Source organism: Sturnus vulgaris, chromosome 1 (genome assembly GCF_052056855.1).
Source record: "Sturnus vulgaris isolate bStuVul1 chromosome 1, bStuVul1.hap1, whole genome shotgun sequence".
NCBI classification, from domain to species: Eukaryota; Metazoa; Chordata; class Aves; order Passeriformes; family Sturnidae; genus Sturnus; species Sturnus vulgaris.
The window spans coordinates 6552046-6570872 of NC_142243.1; the positions used below are offsets into that span (position 1 = coordinate 6552046).

Here is an 18827-nt window from a genome sequence, read left to right on the forward strand (position 1 = left end):
ACCATTAGAAATGTCGATCAAGAAAATACCTGGCAGAGTAATGGACAAAGAGTTGCAGAATGTTTTCCTCTAAAGCCAGTTTAAGAACCTTTAACACACTTTGGAAGAAACAGCCAAAATAAATGCATATATGAAAAATATCAAAAGGTAAGTTAAATAGCACAGCATTATGTCTATCTGCATTTGTAGCATAGTGTATGAAAAATACAACAAATTTTCTTCTAGTTTGCTTTAACCATGAGCCAAAAGAAACTTAAATTCTCACCAGAGAAGCTTTATGATGGCTGACTTTTTCATTCTTTACCAGAACATTAATTCCTTGAAGAAATAAACTACGCACTCACTTAGGAGAATAAATGCATTTTATAAGAAACAGGTGAATTTGATGAGTTACACAGAAATTTAATAAACACAAAATGGAACAGTGCATGTGCTTACCTGTCTGGATCTAGGTCTTCCAGGGGAAAACTTGCGTTTGGTGATGGCCGGTTTTCCCATGCCGATTTTTGGAGTGACTGATATGTAGGTGGTTGGGAGAGCACTGCCAGCAGCTGGAGGCAGCACTGGGGGCTGGCTGGGCTGCACATCTCGTGCAGAATGCAAGTCTAGAGAAACATCTGGTGAGGAAGACACGCTTGTCTTGTTTAGGGTAAGTGATGGGGGAAGTGAGGGGCAAGTCTCAGCTGGTGGTTTTATGGGTTTGTCTCCAACTGGTGAACTGTTTGCAACACCTCCATTTGAAGCAGTAGTTTCTACTTCTAGAAGAGCTGGTGCTTCTGACTTCTCATGGGTTTCTTCCTTTTCTACATCTTTCTGCACTTTTATTATTTCCAGTTGTTGTTCTACAGGGACAGAAATATCTCCTTTTCTTTCAGTCTCCAGCATTTCTGGTGTCACAGTCATGGTCTCAGGTACTGCAGACAGAGACCGAGAGTCTGCTGTGGACACTTCTGACACCCCCACACTACCCTGAGGCAGCTGTGTCTCTGCAGCTTGTTTGTCCAACTCCTGCTGTGCTACAGCTTGAACACCTTCCACCACTTCCATCATTTTCTCAGTCTGACTGTCACCAGATGCTGGTGTCTTTTTAGGAGACATCTCCATTTCAGCTGAATTGATTTCAACAGAGACTTCTGCTTCCAGTTGTGTGGTCTTTTCTTCTGGTGATATGCCTGTAATTAAGTACAACCATATTAAAGGCTCACCGTGAAAAAGAAAAAAAGCCTCGGGTGTTCTGGTCAAGAAGTACACTTGGTACACATCATGCAGGCCAACACATATCACTTTACTTCAGTGAATTTAATATGTAGCTTAAAATATACTTCATAAATATCTTTCTTTGTACCTATTTTTACGGTAGTCTGTATTTTTGTTTTCATTATGTATCATTATTTTTCTTCCCTGGAAACACAGCACAGTAAATTACTGAAAATAGACCCAAGATTAATTTTTGAGGAACTGAACACACATTTTTAGGTAGATAGCCAAAAGTAGTTTCTTCTTTTTAATTTCTGGGTATTGAAGATGCATGCTATCATAAATTAATGTATTTTAAGCTACTGTCTCAACACTTCCAAAAAGCTACAAAGAACAGTACAAGTACAAAAAAAACCCATTTTCCTCCTAAAACTCTTTCAGACTTTAGAAAATCAACTGAAATGAAAACAGCTGCTGCTGGATTAATTTAATTTAATGATGTATCATTAATTTCTTTCAAAAATATTTATCTAGCCCTCTCTTGAACCAAATCAAGCACCTTTCATCCGTAACTTTCTTCATTGAGGAGTTCCAGAGTTTTTGTTCCACTCTATAAAGAACCACATTCTTTGCTCTGAATTTGGCTTCTCATACCTTCCTTTGATGGGCCCTGATTCTCTTACAGGCTACTTACTTTCTATTACACTTGCACTCTTCTTAAACTCCCACTGCTACAACTTCCTCAGCCACTAAGTTCACAGCCAGCATTTTAATGTGAGTATTTCTTCACAGTTAAAATCATGGCCCTTCTACCACAGGTTGTGACATTGTGACACACAACTGAGTCATCACAGCTAATCTGAAAAGTTAGTTGGGTTTTTTTTGTCTTTAATTACAAGTTTCTTGTCTGCCCTTAAAGCAAGCATCCTCCAGCATCATCTGGGACTGAATGGGAGATACTGGCAAGTTCTTTACCCTTGATATTGGTCACTAACACATCCAGTGGATTTAGCCCTTCTTTAGCTGCTCCTCCCTGTGCCTTTGGTAAGATTCTCCCAAATCAGAAATTATCAGCTGTTGCAGCTCTGTCTGGAAGATTTTCTTTTACTTACAACGGGGGAAAAAAACCAAAACAAAACAACCCCAGAAAATCCTTAACCAAGGGTGCCTGTGGAGTTACAACCATAAAGCACCTAAGAGAAAGTGTGAGTGACAATACTTGAAAAGCAACAAGTCATTGGGTTTTATGATAAACTTCCAGTGTACAAAGCATTTCCAGCTTGGAAAAAGCCAGTCCCAACAAAGAAGTAAAACAACCAACAAACAAACAAAAGTAAAGCAACACAAATATTCTGAAGACTCTCTTTGCCTTCAATATAACACTTATTATATTAAGCAAAGAAGTTACTACTCTTGCTTGACAGCTCAGATAGAACTGTTGCAATGTGTCAGCAATGGCTTTCTAGGAGCTTTTTTTCTCTTGCATTTATAAAGCACTGCAAACCTTACTGACTGGAAAAAGGTTCTGGTTCTGAAGGGTTCTGAACTGGTACTTTCTGAGAGTGCAAAAGTCTTTCTTACCTTCTGTAGCACACCCAACAGCTGATTCCTGATCAGGGCCATCACCAGTAATGGGCTGTTCCTGAAATACCATATCCTCTCCACCACTTTCCATTTCCATTTCATTTGTACAAGCTTAAGGAGAAGCAAGGAAGTTATTAAAATTGCTGTGTTTATTCTACTACTTTGGCATCAGCAACTGCTGTCACTGTTTGACCTTTTAGCTAAAGAGACTGATATTTAATGATGACAAGGATTTAGGACAAGTCAGGTCAGTGAGAAGGTTAAAGAGACTACACAGTACTCCTTAAAAATTAGGAACATTTTACTCATTAACACTGAAGCTGTTTTATACCTTTCAGATGGTAAAGTATGTCTGTAAGGCAATTACATACACCAAATACTGAAAATATGCACACAGTCACAGACTTCTGCACAGCCTGAGCAATACAATAAAGAATTTTCTTCAATTCCAAGTCTATAAAATTCAACAGAATTGGCAGCATGAAGGCTTCAAATTTGTATACAAATACTACAATGGCACAGATATGAAGTTCCACCTACTATCAGCACTGGGAACAACGAGTTTCACTTTACATGTTCAACAATATGAAAACTGCATTTTGCCACTTTAGAACTCAAATGTCTTAATCTTTGCAAGGAAAAGACACTACTGAGTGTTTTTTTGGCTGACAGAATCATTATAAAGCACAGAAACAGGAAGCACTTTTTTTTCCCCTTGTGTAAAAGCTCTTTCAGTTAAGGAAATTCATTAAAATGCACTAGATGAAGTATGGAAAACAAAGTGTACAGCATGCACTAACTTGAAGAGAAGTGATCCTCCATGGATGTTAGCATAAAAAAAGTGAAACAAATATAGCTTTCTACATCAAGGAAGCTTTTTTTAAGTTCAAAAAGCCAGCAACTATTAGGTGATACTACTTTTAGCACCCTAAAAGCTGCTCTCAGACTCTGCCAACTTTCAAGCGATATTTTAACTTCAAGAAATTATCATTTGGATTGGCTTCAAATCTGACTTTAAAGTACAGAAGTGCTCTCCTGGGTATAAAACACTGCATGACTGTACTGATGTAATAGTTCCAGATTACTCCTAGCAGCTGAGATGATAGTCCTGCTCTTCCGAGGGGACAAGAGCATGCTCATGCTTGTCAGTGTTTCTACCAGCTAGAAATCCTAACAGAAGCATTGCTTAAAACTTCAGCCTTCCAGAGAAACCTGCTACTAACTCAAAAGGGGTTTTTGCAGGAGACTGGGAGCTGTGCCCGTGTATGTTTTGTTTTGGACATCTTCAAAATGCTCTAAGAACACTGCCTGGGAGTCCACAGACTCTCCTAAGCTTTCAGAAGGGAAAGGATCTGCAAAGGCTGAATGAAGTGGCCACTCTTCTTAACCTGGTGGCCGTGTTCACTGACAGAGTGAACTCATTTACAGACATTTACCTCCTGACACTGCCCTTCCTCCAGGAGCACCTTTTCATCATGTCTCTACTGCTCACAAAAGGTAATGTACAGGCTAACATCAAAGGGATGACCTGTTTATACAAAACACCGGTTTGAACACAAACATCTAGTCCAACACTTCCCCTTCCTTGCCAAAATTTACCAGGCTTTCAAAACCACAGATACTTATGGGTAACAAAAGATCAGTGCATAAGCACTTCTGCTTAAGCCCAAAAACTGGACATGGCAGTGGCTGTGCAGATTTAATCTGTTACATTTTACCTTGCTTCTGAATTTAACCACAGCTGTACTTCTCCAGGAAGTTCAGCCTGGATGAGTGTAGGTGCTGCCCAAGAGAGCACATGGTGTGAAATACACAAAAGCATTTAGTTATGACTTTGTAACATGGCCCTTGTGGATGACCCACTGAGCTCAGATCAGCAGGTCCAAGTCCTCCCTTACTTAATCCCAAGTGCTTCCTTACTATTACTGACTTTTTTTTTTTTAATATGTTACCCTTCTCCACAACCTTCTGCCTTCTGCTTGATCTGTCCACTTAGACAAGAATGCCTCAGAAACAGGATGACTGATCATATATTGCTTTGATAAAGGACACCTATTAAAAGCTGTCTAGTTAAATAAACACCTAACCCTTGAACACAGTCCAGCTCCCACTCCTCTGTCCTTTCTGGATAAAGTGAGGAGAACAGGCACTATGAGACCAACCAGCAGCTAGAGAGAAACACGAGAACTGAATGTCTCCAAGAACATCTACCAGGCACAAATGAGTGAAACAGCCAGGCTGCCAAATGAACACATTTATGAACTGTACCACATCCAAAACAAATTAGTCAAGTTTACAGCAACAGGCTGAGAGGCTGGAGCTGGAAGGTGGAGAGCCACAATTATGGTGCTCACTAGCCCCTGTTTGTATCCAGGATCCTGAAGCCAGAAAGAGAAGCCACCCATGGATTGCTTGAGCAGCTGCTGTTAGACAGAGGAAGAGATGAACTTCACAGAGTAGAATTTGAGAGGCTGGTTCACAGAAGACTTGGTGAGACTGCAGATATTATATCTGATGTTAGCATTTTGGAACTGTGAAGTTTAAGTTGGATTACCTGTTAAACTGTCAGATTCAGGAATGAGTTCAGAAGTGTTCATTACATCACATGACTGAGTCTGATCCCCTTCTCCTTGTCTACAAAGAGTGCAGATGTAGTCTTTCAATTGAGACTCCAATTCACTACCTGGAGATCTGTCACATTCTATGTGAATCCATCTGGGGAGATTAATTTATTATGATTTAATTTATTGTGACTGTGATTTTAGTGATGAAAATATAAAGAATCATAGTAAAAATCCATTAAAAAGCAGCACTATTTCCAATTCCTACGGGGAAATAACGATTTTCAATCAATGCTTCATTATGGAGAATTTTTTAGGAACAAGCATGATATGTCAGCATGTCAAACAGTGAACAAACTTAAAGACCTTAAATTGTCCCTAAAGCCAGTCAGACTCCACAAGGTGTAGAGTACCATCACGTTGTTGCACAGTGAGATACAATACCACTGAATACCAAACATAGCTTACATTCTTAAAATGTTCCAAAGAGTGTATTTTAATTTTTTCAAAATTACTAAAATAAAAAAGACATAAAATTAAACAGAAAACATAAACTTGAAAATTAAGAAGAAAAACCCAGATCACTGCAAGCAACAGTCTTTAAACTTTAGGACAATGATATTCTTAGCCTGCTTCCTCACAAAACAGGTGAAATGCAAGAGGCAGCAGCAGCAGCTTGCAGCAAGTAACTGCCAGGTACCCTCAAATAACTGCCAATTAATACTTATTTGCTAAGATTAAAATAAAGCTGCCTCCTATTGTTCATTGTATTTAGGGATGAAAGATCAAGGAGCTGCACAAGATCCTGTGGCACTGTACATCAAACACAGTGTACATCCTTCCCAGAAACCCATCAATGTCACACAGCTCATCATAAGCTTTATGCACTTTAGTACAAATTAACAAAAGCTGGATACTTACCTTTTGCACATGTGACAATGCAACATATCTTTCTGGAAGTCTTGGAGGCACAGTTTTTCACAGAAAGGACAAGATAAGTTGTCTTGCTGTTGGTAACAACTGTCACATACCAAACAATTATGGTGCCACTGACAACTTGTTCGTGTGCCACACTCAGCACATACTCTACAGTTCTAGAGATCACAAGAATTTAGTAATTAATTATGATATTTCACAATGTGATAGAACTGCCATTAAGTGACATTTTCCTGTTTTGAATTAAATTTAATAGCTTTTGTCCTTGATAACACAAAAAGATCCAAGATCTGCTAGCAGAGCATGAATAACCTGCACAACAGCAAGAAGTTTCCTGACATTGCTCCCTGACTTGAGAAGAGTATTTCTTATGAGATCAAGCTTTTTTATTGCTACTCTCAGTTATCTTATGATTGCCACAAACTGAAGTAACATTACATCCATCCCATATACAGAGATTTCCCACGTTATGCTGCACTTACAAAGTTACTGATAAAACAACCAATTCATCCTGCCTTCCTCAAATGCAAAGGAACCCACGAGCTGCAGAACTGTTTTGGTAAGCAAGGAGGAGTTGAATATAAAGAGACTTTAAGTATACATTACTTGTACTACTATATAGCTTTGAGTTCCCATTGTATCACGAGAGCAGCTATTATTAACTGCAGGTTATCCACTGCACCTGGATCCTACACTTCTCTTTTCCCTATGGAGGCTGATTTACTGCCCTATACAGGCTGCTTCAGCCACAGCATTGACAGCTCCCCCCACAGAGCAGCTGTAGAGCCACAGAATTTACATCCAAATGGGATTCCTTCAGAAATTATAAATTACATTACCCAGCAACAGCAATCCACAATACACCTGGAACAGCATGGTGTGGATAACAAAGTTTGGGCTCTTATAAATGACAAGGAGTTACTCTGAAACCTTTCCACTTACTTTACATTTCCAACCATTTGTTGGTACAGCATCCATAACTGGTTGTAGACAGAAAGTGTGGTAGCCTTTGTCACATGTATCACACACCAGCATCTTGTTGTCTTCCCCAGAGTGTCTGAGGAAAGTAAGGAGTGATCAAAAATTACTTCAATAAGCAGCAATAAAATACCTGCTTCAAGGGAAGTCTAAACAGGAAGACACAGGTGTGCACATACAAATATACAAACACTCCTTACAAATACCTACAAGAGACAATGCCTTCAAATTAATTTTTAAATTTGAGTGCAGACCACCATGTTTATTCAGCAAGAGCTGAGCCTGTGCAACCATTCTGAATACTAGGTATTGGCCCACTTTCACTTACACATGTATAGACAGATTTAATGACCTTTCTGTACTGAAATCAGTTCAAAATCTGCAATATACATTTTATTTCTTTCTGAAGATAACATCCAATTGTACTTGTTTCTGCAGTCTGACTGTAATTTTTCCAAAGGAATAAAGGAGCCATCAAGTCTGACTATCGGAGCTCCTACAATGTCAGACAGTATGACTGCAAGAGCAAAATAAACATTAAAGGAAGAGATTTCAATTTTTCTACAATGATGTATTACAGAGCTCCACGACAGATTCCAGTGATAAAATAAATTTGCTGAGAACAAAACAAATAGTTTGGTAATATCTAAAGGCATTGTGTTCTGCCTTAGTTTAAATAAATTAATTCAGTCAGTAAACATGCAACAAGATTTGCCTAGATAAAGCCTTGCAGTATATGGCATTATACATGCTAGATACTACCTCATTAACAGGGAGACCTGGTATTTTAAAAACCCCTCTCCTTGCATGAAGATATGCTTGTTTGCTGCTCTTCCAATAATGGCAAAAAACTGCTGTATTGCATTAAGTAATTATAGAATCAAAGAATGGTTTGGGTTGGAAGGGACCTTCAAGACCACCCAGTTCCATGGGTAGGGACACCTCCCACTAGAGCAGGCTGCTCAAAGCCCATCCAGCCTGGCCTTGAATATTTCCAGGATGAGGAATCCACAGCTTCTCCAGGCAACCTGGTCTGAGTGCCCCTCTGCCCATGTACTCATGCTTGGGATTGCCCCAGTCCAGGTGCAGAACATTGCACTTGGCTGTGTTGAAGTTCATGAGGTTCACACAGCCCCACCTCTCCAGCCTGCCCAGGTCCCTCTGGATGGTGTCCCCTTCTCTTCAGCATCAACCCCCATCCTAAGAAAGACGTTTAACAGCACCAGCCCCAATTCCAGCCCCTGAAGAACAACACTTGTCACTGGTCTCCACTTGAGTCCTTGACCCCAACTCTTGAATCCACAGAGTGCTCCAGCTGTCAAATCCATTTCTCTCCAGGTGGGAGACAAGGATACTGCGCTGGACAGTGCTGGACACTTTGCACAAGTCCAGGTAGGTGACATCAGTTGCTCTTCCCCCACAAACTCTGTAACCCCATTACAGCAGGCATCACATTTTTCAGGCACTGTTTGCCCTCAGTGAAGTCATGGTGTCTGTCATCATCATGCCCTTATATCCCATGTGTCTCAGCACAGTTTCCAGGAGGATCTGCTCCAGGACCTTGCTAGGCAGGAGGTGAGACTGACTGCCCTGTGGTTCCCCAGGTCTTCCTTATTTCCCTTTGTAAAAAGGGGGTCTATGTTTCTCCTTTTCCAGTTCTCCTTTTCACCAGACTGCCAAAACTTCTCCAATATGATGGACAGTGGGTTAGCCACTTCATCCACCAGTTCCCTCAGAAACCATGGGTGTATCTCACGTGGTCCCATGGACTGGGTGTGAACACATCACATTTTCTCTACCTTGCCACTAAAGAGAAAATTTGTTGGCAGATGCTGCAATTACCCAGTACAACGTTTTCCAGGGATACTTTTTAAAACGTGCTTCTCTATTCTAGCTTCATTGCTGAGATCTCCTATCTGCTGTGTGTGATCAGGGAACACCCTTTTTTTGAAGTGGGTTGAGTGAATGCAAGCAAATATCAAGTGTTCTGCTTGGCAAACAGGAAAGCACTGACTGATCAGATACATGAGGCAGTAGTAGAGTAGGTTTTTATACTTCATACTGTCCCAGCTGACCTGACTAAAGCTGAACAAAAGTTGTATTTCTTTTTCTTTAAAATAAGAAACAAGCAATTGAAAGAACCCTGCACTGCCCATCAGATTAAGTTCAGAATTTTCTAAGTGACCCCTTACAGTACCACAGTAATTAAGTTTCATTGTCTCTGTCTTTGTCTGGTGCAACTACTCCATCAGGGCAACTCATGTCACTTTGCTTCTCTGCCACGGTTTAGTGGCTTTATCTGCCTCTGAAAGACTTTATATGAGATGGCCTAATGCAGGAGACCTGCCCAGTGTGTAGGTACGGGCACAACTGAACTGTCAGCTGAGTAAAAGCACAGGTTCTCAGACTGTGAAGGCACTACATTAAAATTATTTATCTGGTAAATCTGAAAAAACCCCTCCTGGTATAAAAGGAGGGAAAAGTCAGAATGTTTTCCTGCTTTCCAGAACCTGACAAGATAATGTTAACTCTGGGGATAAAACAGAACCAAGTTTCCAATACAAGCAAAACTCAGCTACTTAACACAGCATTGTAACAGATAAGATGGGCAAACAATCTACACTTTTTGAAAAAAAAACCCCAAAGACTTAATGAAATATGCCTTTCAAAATCATAGCATATAAATCTCACACCATCCTCCTCCATGCCCTGTAAATCTGACTTACTTGCAGTTCTGGCACACTTTGCAATCAGGACACTGCCAACCTGCTCTTTTTAAAGGTGTGACTTGAATGTCCAGACACATCCCATGGTAGTGCTGGCCACAGGTAGTACAAAAAAGTTGATCTAAGAGGTCTCCAGGGCTGTCGCACACTGCACAATTTGCTTCTTCCTTTGCTAAAAAGAAATAATTTTTTCAATTGTTATTTTATTCAAAATTAGCAACAATTCAATGAACACAAAAAATTACTTAGTTCTTATGCATATAAAACTTGATCATTTTTATGAAATTCAAATTTAGTTAATATATTTAATAGCCACTACTTTAATTCAGTTTTCTCAACTAATCTCATAACAAAAGTACATTAATTTTAAACCTTAATGAAGTCTTACAAAAAGAAACTGTTTTATTCTCCTCGAGATAAAGCTCAGCGGAACCAACTCCTCTGTGGAACAAGGACAAAATAAGCTCCAAACAGACCTAGATCTATTATTTAGCTGAAGTGTTTGCAAGAAGGTTGCTCTAACTTGAGTTAGGACAAACAAGTCTATCAATTTGAACTAAAACCTGACAGAAGACAAGCCTTAGCAGTAAACCTCTTCCTTGTTCTGTCATTAAAAGAAAAATACTTTGTGCAGCACTGCTGATCTTTAAAAACAGAAGGGAATGGACACCTTTTCTATCCCTGAACACAAACGAATTCTTGTGTACATCAGTTGTGACAGTGCATCTAAACAAATGCGTTCTTAAGCTGATTCTATGACAGTGTAGTTTTCATAAAACCTGGTACTAATTGTGTCGTTTGAACACTGTGTACTTACATCTTTCAGGAGCCTGATCAATATGGTCTGGACAAAGGAGGGACAAGTTACTGAAATCCTGAAATGTGCCTGCTCCAGCAGCACAGGGGTAATGGTACATCTGGGTACATTTCTCTTCACAGCATTTGATAGTGGCTCCAAGGTGCTTACAAAATGCACATCGCTGAAACACAAACAGAACAAGTAATTTAAAAATTCCTTTTCCTTGTAATTTTTTAGCAAGATCTGTTCCCCTCCTTCATTTAGCAGATGAACACCTTGACCAGTAGGAGGTAGTGAATATTGAGAAAGAAACTAGTGGGTAGTGTCTTTCGGTGGCACTCCCAAATCTTTACTTAAAATGTTTAATGAAACCCACTCGAAACACACTCTGACGATTAAGATTCTTCTTGCCACAGAAAAGCCTTTTTATTCTATGTTATCTAACTTGAGCTATGCCTTCAATAATGGAGCTTGGAGACTTATTCTGAAAATAAAGGCAGATGACACCATGCTGTCAATAGGTTATGACTAAAAACCACATGGCTCTGTAAGATGTAATGTAAAACCACAGACACTGTAATCAGAAATGCAAATGGAAATCAAGTATGATGTTCTCCCAAAAATCTTACTGGCATTATACAATTCTCTCTGGGACGATAGTGCATTACATAATCTTCCACTTCCTTCTCATCTTGCCTTTCAAGACTACACAAATATCACCACCAAACTTTGAGAAGTCGTAAATAAGCACGATTATTATTAGACACCAGAGAAATAATTTCTCAGAAAGAACTATGCAACAACCCTCCAGTTCTCAGTCAAGAGAGAGCAGAGTCTATCAGTCTGCTTGTAAAAAATGACCCACACCTTTCTGATTCAGTTTATCAGTCTTTTTTCTTTCCCGGATTCATTACAGTCCCTGAAGCATGGTAACATCCTTTTGCACTTTTTCACCAAGGCAACAATACTTTTTAAGTCAGAGCACCGTAAGATTTGGAATAAACTTAAGAAAAAACAGGTCAGTGGCTCACAGGGAGGCATACATAATATACAGTAACAACTCAGCTCAGGAACTCTCATTTTTCACAATAAAGATATAACACTAACACCGGTGTGTTTGATTACTAGCTGAAGTGTCAAGTAACATCCAAACAAGAACATAAACCAAATCAAAGAAAAGTTATGAACTGCATCTGCTTAATTCTTAGAATATAGACAATATTTATTACCATAATTGTTCTCTGTTTCAAAGCCTGGCATGAAATTAGGCATGAAACAGTGCTAGTACAAGTCCACAGTTATCAAAACCAGCCCATACGAAAACACAAATCACAAAGCTGCCTGTGTCAACAGCTACCTTGATATTCTTTAAAACCAGATGAAATGAACATCTTCAGAAAAATATTTGCCTGCACCACAACTCACAGACAAGAGACAAAAAAAATATTAGTGTATGCTAAACAGAGCTGTAGTGTAAAGAGATAAAATGCTCTGGCACAGAAATTAAAGGGGATCACCAAGAAGAACTACTGCCAAGTTTGTGGGCTATGATGCTTAGTCTATCCTCTGATCTGCAGGATATCTCACCTCTACCCATGTCTAACACCTGCAGACAGTAAGGGAAAGGTGCATCCTGTTACTTTACCAGCTGAAATGCAGAGGAGAGGAGAGGGGACAAGATGAGCAAATAATAACATGGAGCTCCTGAAGGAAGGCAAGGCAGAAGCAATGGTAATTACATTTATGGACTACCAACAAAACCAAAGTCCTGCAAGAAATTCCTTTTAGGAAACGATATCTTCAGTGAGCACTTGCTGAGGATGCTGCACAAGATCCTGAACTCATATGTAAAATCATGAAAATGCAGCCCAAAGCCTCTAACTTCAAGAACTGCAGCTCCACGCTGAGCCACACACAAGCACTGCACTATTTTGTCCTTGATGGTCTAAAAATCTATGGAGATGGACCAGGTTTAGCTAACACACAACTCTTACAGGACACACTTTTTTCAAAGATTTTACTCAGTACAAAAAAAAAAAAAAAAATATTTCCCTTAAAGTATTCAACAAGACTTCACTGGATCCCATCATTGACCTTTAGTAACTATTTAATCAGGAAAAGAAAATAATGAAGAAACTGTAAGCACTCAAATAATCCAACATTTATTAAAAGCTGGGAATAATGGAATAAAATAGCAGTATAAATGGCATTTTTAAATACCACATCTGTTTTTCAAAACCACCAATCAACCATGGTACGCAGCAAATACAAAATCAGAACGTAACTTTTCCCAAATGGTCTATGACTAAATGATGAAATTATGGAAAAGGAGCAAACTACAGGATTACTAAAAAACCCTGAAAAATGTTGATGTTGGTTTAAGGAACCACATAAAGATGCTGGAAGAAAAATGGAAGCCGAAGTTGCATGTAATTGAACCCTTCAAACCCATCTGCTAAACTGCACTGGCAATGAAAAGCATTTGGCAGATAAGTAAAACACACTTTGAAAACAATGTGGTATGTATCATCTGAAGCAAATAAAAAGCACAGAATATCAACATTTGCAGAATTTGTAAGAGAGATAAAGCAGTCTGAAGAAACGAATGCCCAAAGGGATTTTTTTGGCAGCAGATGTTGGTGAGAAGAGTTACTTTTCCAGCACTAGAAGCCAATACTCCTCTGAAGCAAGGCCCCATGCTATGACCCCAAAAGAACAGCAGAAATGTATTGAATTAAACAAAAATATTAAAAGCTCTGCTAAATAAAATGAGTAACAAATACTACTTTACTACTGCTAAAATATGGAATCATGACAGCAGGAGATGGAATGAAGCAATAAATCATACTGCCTATGAGATGCATGCCCATATGAGGACAGTACCAGAGCCAGGGACAGCCTGGAGTCTCCAGTTTCATTAGTATGAGCACAAAATAAGGTGTTATGTGATGGGGGTGGAAGCTGAATCCCAGTATTCAAAGGGCAGGTATTGGAAAATGGTAAGCTGTCAAGGGAAGACAAATACTGTTTTGTTTATAGATCAAATAATTTTACATTCCTGTTCTACAGGGAAAAAAACCCCAACTTTACAAGGTGTCAGAAAGCTGGAGAGATAGTTTATTACTTATTCATAGTACACTCAAGGAAATAAATTAAAGCAGAGCCAGCAGACTATTTTCCTACTCAGAAAGTCCTTCAGTGGCTACCAACTGCTCCCTTCAGCAAGTTCCCTGTGCATTGGTCCATTGCAAGAAAGCTCTGAGTCCATCCCTGCTTCTGCTACTTCTTACTCTTTTGACCTCCATTATTTAAAACTATCCACTCCTCTTTCTATTTGGACTTTTTTATTTTTTTTAATCCACTTTTTCAGACAGAAAAGGAACTGATTTGTAAAAGCAAAAGCCATGCTGTTTTTAAAATTTAAAATTCCCTTTATTTACTGCTCTCACTGGCTCAAATATGACATTGTTGTACAAATACAGTGGAAGAGGAAGAACTAAGTGAACTAACAGAGAACAAAACCTGATCAAACACCTCCTCTATATTCTAGCTCTATGGGAGAAGATCCTCCATGAAATAAGAGTGGCAAAAACCACACAGAAGATTTTGAGGAAGACAAAACCTCATACCTCCTTGCTACAACTGTAATTGTACCAAAACCAGCTAAACAAAAACGTTCACTCTGCTTTGTTCAGCTCAGCCGAATGTCACAAATCCTACTGGTTTTACTGGAAACAGATGGCCAAACTGGAAAATGGTGACAAGAGCAGCAGCATTTTGTTTATGTCATTTCTAACTTTCCTGCTGCTCCATACACTTTAGAGTACTCCAAAATCCTGTGCAAGTTAAATTATAAAAAGATGCCTGTAAGACAATGTAAGAGTGTATCCACATAGTACCAAGAACTAATCAGAGGTCATGTTTTATCATTATTTTATTGCATTATTTTATTGGTTAAACAATTTAAAATATATTACCTGTAAGAGCAAATTTCAGACAGTTTAGCTATTGGGAAATGCTGTCACACAAACTGTGACTGAAGAGAACTGGACCTTAACAACCTGTCATTAATGAGAGCATGAAGAAATTTTTATATAAACGGTGATTAATGAAGTATGTTCTCTGCTAGTTCTGATAATCTTCATTGGTTACTCCATCATCTAGAAAAAGCTTTATACTGCTTGCAGACACTAATGGCCATTAGCACCTCTCATGTCAAACACACTGGTTTAAGTACCATAAAGCACTAAAGAGCACAATGCAGGAAGATGGCAACATAAAAACAACTAATGGCTTTCGCCTGAACTACTGATTAGAAGTACTAAAACAGAACACCTTCCCAGGAGTACTGCAAATTACCTTCTAGCTTTTTAATTTCATATGACTCATGTCAGAAATTTGGAAATTAGTTCAATTTGTAACAAGCATGTCAACCAGAGATCAGTTCTTCCTCAAACCTTAACACAGTGACTCAAGATATGTAATCAAGGTAGAAAGCAGAAGTCCCTTTTAAGTTGGAAATTTCAGGTTCTCTACAAGTCGCTACTTTGTTTCTCATTCCTACCAGCTGCCTCTCTTTCTCACCTGCATTAAAAAGTACATTAAATAGATTGGGTTGATATTAAAGCATTTAAGAACTCAGAGAAAAAAAGCATTCAAGTTTTGGAGGGGTGTTTTTCGGAATAATGGCGAATAGGTTAAAAACTTGCAAGAATCAAGTTTGCTAAGTAAGATACCATTTTTTATTTGAAACCTGAAACAGGTAGAGGAAAACATTCAAACTTTATGGCACACAAATTCTTCCTCATAACCTGAAATGTTCCCAAACCCTGTTTACTCAGAAGCTCCAGAGAAGGGTTTGGGTGCCTCAGAGCTGTGCTCTCCTCATCATTACATAAACTAGTGGAATAACTGCATGCATATGATTTCCCTCACAGACTCTGACTTTGCTGCTTTTTTCACACTTTCACGAGGAAAAAGGTGTTGTTTTTTTTTATTCATCTCCTTGCTTTCTGCAAGATTGAGGATAATGTAAATGTTTTGAGTGAGGCTAAGCTTTCCCACAGCTAACAACCAGCTACTCCCTTAATTCCCATCTAATATCCGCCGTGGCAGAAGAGCACGCACCAGCCTGTTGTTTAGTTAGACTGTCAACAACAAGAAGGTCAATAATGTTTAATGTAATTTAAACTGTGGTTATTAGGCTTCAGCATCAGAAACTCCAGGACAAACAAGGCAAGAACAGAAATCATCAGCTTTGGTTTGAGGCTGCTTTTTGGCAGGCTCAGAAAACAGACTATTGTGCCAGTTCCATTTGATTCATGCTCAGAAGGTCTTAAGAAGTGTGTGTAGACATTTCTTTGTGTTGGCAGAGCACGAGCTGAGCCACAAATTGTTGGAGGCTTGAGAAAAAATAATTGAGGGAAACATTGCTACATGCTTGTTGTTTAATGATCATCTCTAGGCATCTGTTACTGGTCACTGAAGAACACACTGGGATGAAGGCAACTTTTTGTCGAATCCAGCACCTAAACTCCTAAATCATATTCAGGGATTCTATAGGTTATGTTGTAAGTATATTTATAAAGGCATTTAAAGTAGAAGGAGAATTTACTGCTCATACAGTCACATTGTGCTTCCAAATGACACAAGGCTTGATGAGGACATCCAAACTTCATTATATTTAATAAGGCTTAGTCATTTTATGGAATTTACTTCATAGCAATTCAGTTGGCCAAGCAGTGGGTGTCCATTTTCAGGCTCCACTGACAATACTGGCCAGATCTCCATTGCCTGCAGCTGGAATTGGAACACAGCTCACAGGTAGGCACATCCACAGGGAGGTCAAAATTTAGATGACAGTCTTGAGCTGTCCTATGTTGACACAAGTTCTATACTGGTACCACAGCAAAGTCCACACCAAGGTTTCTGTCAGCATAGCACTGTCAAAGAAGGGATGTTAATTGAGACTGTTTAAAAATACTTTCATATAAATCCTCTTCTATTTTTTAAAGTTTACTGAATAATAAAAAAATGGGCTAAACTTCTCATAACACATATGCATATTCTCTTATATATTTTTGAACACTTACACAAAACTTTCCAGCCATTTGTGAGAACAGAAAAGTCATTAACAAAAACATTTTGCTCATCTTAGAAACAATCTCATTCATGGGTCTTACAATTTGTCATGAGTTTCAGTACGGGGGATGCAATTTCTGCCCTTTTCCTGCAGATCTATCCAGATGTGACCAAGCTTGAGAAAACTATCTCCTTTTTTTTGTTTGTTTTAAATGTAAAACACTTCTGCAACTTTGTCAGTGGAAAATCACAGAAAAACCTACTCTCATTGATCATGACTGATCCTCTCAAATTTCCAGCACTGACTGGACATCATGTACCTCCAGCAAAGATTCCTTCAGTCTGAAAAGGATTTGAGGGAGAAGTCTGTAATAAATACTCTAAGCCTAAGCACAAAAAGCCACTGGCATGGAAAGCAGACATCCCTAAGGATCCTGATACTACTGTCACTTAATCATCTGGGGAATAGGAGCATCCAGTACACAGGCAGATGGACAAGTAAGGAGCAAAGAGACAAGAGGGATTCACGGTGTGAATGAATCTGATGAGACTGGGAGAAGAAACCATGGATGGAGTAGAAGCTGAGGAGGGGCAGGGATAACACTTGAAGGGCCAATTAAACAAACCTGGGCACTCAAATTGGATAAAGACCTAAGGGAACTCAGGTGCTATGACTCAGGAAATGGTAAGGACAGATCTCAGAAAGAACTTAGGCAAAAGGGATGAGAAATGTTAAGGTGAGATAAGAGTGGAAGTAGCTAAAAATACCAACTCAAACAGTAAGTCAGAAGTCTGAGGCAACTGAAATTGGATGAAGATTACAAGGAGGAAAAATACACTGTTCTCTGACACCTGGTGCTGTATCACTATCACCCAGCCAGCTCAAATAGCAGTGCTCTTATGCTGTCACAAAGGCTTTAAACTTGCAGTTTGGGAGGTCTGCCTTTTCTTTTTTCTCCCTGACAAAAGGAAATGATACAGGCAGACAAATACAAGGCAACACAGAGACATGGAGACACAGATAAAGGAATGAGCAGACACACACACATGTACATATGTGCGTGCACTGAAACACGGGGAGGATTACAGATCAAACATGGATTTTGTGTATATTTTGTAAATAGATCTTTTCAGAGGAGTTGCTGCATTAAAGAAATGTGTTACCTGTAAGACTGTGCTTAACATACAGAGGCAAAAAAATGAAATATTGGAAAAGGTTGTGGATGGCTTGTGGGAGAAGAAATGCACTTAGTCATGGCAACTGAGCCATGGCCTGCGGAAGAGTTGTAGTTTCATTTCTTCCATGAAGCTCTTGATGATACTGGGCAGGGCACTAAGTAAAATTTCTCTTAATTTTTTTTACCTCTTAATTTTACTCTTTAAAGCCAGGAGTTTTCCTTGCCCTGTAAAAATTCAGCCTTAATTTCTACAAAGATTGTGCACTCACAACTGCAAGAGTGAAGGAAGAACTGCGACATCAGTGCAACCTTTTCAACTAAGTCTGAGTATTTTTGAAACTCTTTCAATTTACTATCCAAATAAGCAGATGTAAATACAACTTCTTTGGGGGAAAATGTAGCTTAAGATACATAACCAGGCTATGTAAATCTGCGATTAAAAAAATTACAGACAAGTTATTTACATGTTCATTACAGTAAAAACATTATAGAAAAACTCATGCAGAAATGAGGATTTCTTTCTTTTTCTTTCATTCTTTTTTAGTATCTCCATAGTCTACATACCTACACACTAAACAATAATGAAAAAATGGAATATTGAAGAGGTTTATACTAAGACTACTAATGTCCATCCTATGGATTGAACTGGACACAAACTGTTCTGCATGTGACCATAGAATTAAAGGTTCATAATCAGCCTAGGCACAAAAGACATTAATTGTGTGCAATGGACACTAACCATGTGCAAATGATGCTGTGTGCAGACAACCTGTCTTCTGACATAGCC

At 38.9% G+C, this 18827-nt stretch overlaps 1 protein-coding gene across 9 annotated transcripts in view; it reads right to left on the minus strand.

Moving 5' to 3' along the window:
• Nucleotides 1-18827, minus strand: part of KMT2C (lysine methyltransferase 2C) — a 189755-nt gene that overhangs the window by 78026 nt on the left and 92902 nt on the right. For all 9 annotated transcript variants that reach the window (XM_088158694.1, XM_088158785.1, XM_088158636.1 and 6 more), the window contains exons 7-13: nucleotides 10800-10962; nucleotides 9983-10154; nucleotides 7221-7335; nucleotides 6264-6436; nucleotides 5336-5496; nucleotides 2779-2892; nucleotides 439-1172 (exon numbers count right to left, since the gene is read on the minus strand). In XM_088158694.1, the coding sequence (XP_088014820.1) occupies nucleotides 439-1172; nucleotides 2779-2892; nucleotides 5336-5496; nucleotides 6264-6436; nucleotides 7221-7335; nucleotides 9983-10154; nucleotides 10800-10962 (1632 nt within the window). The remainder of the gene's footprint in view (nucleotides 1-438; nucleotides 1173-2778; nucleotides 2893-5335; nucleotides 5497-6263; nucleotides 6437-7220; nucleotides 7336-9982; nucleotides 10155-10799; nucleotides 10963-18827) is intronic.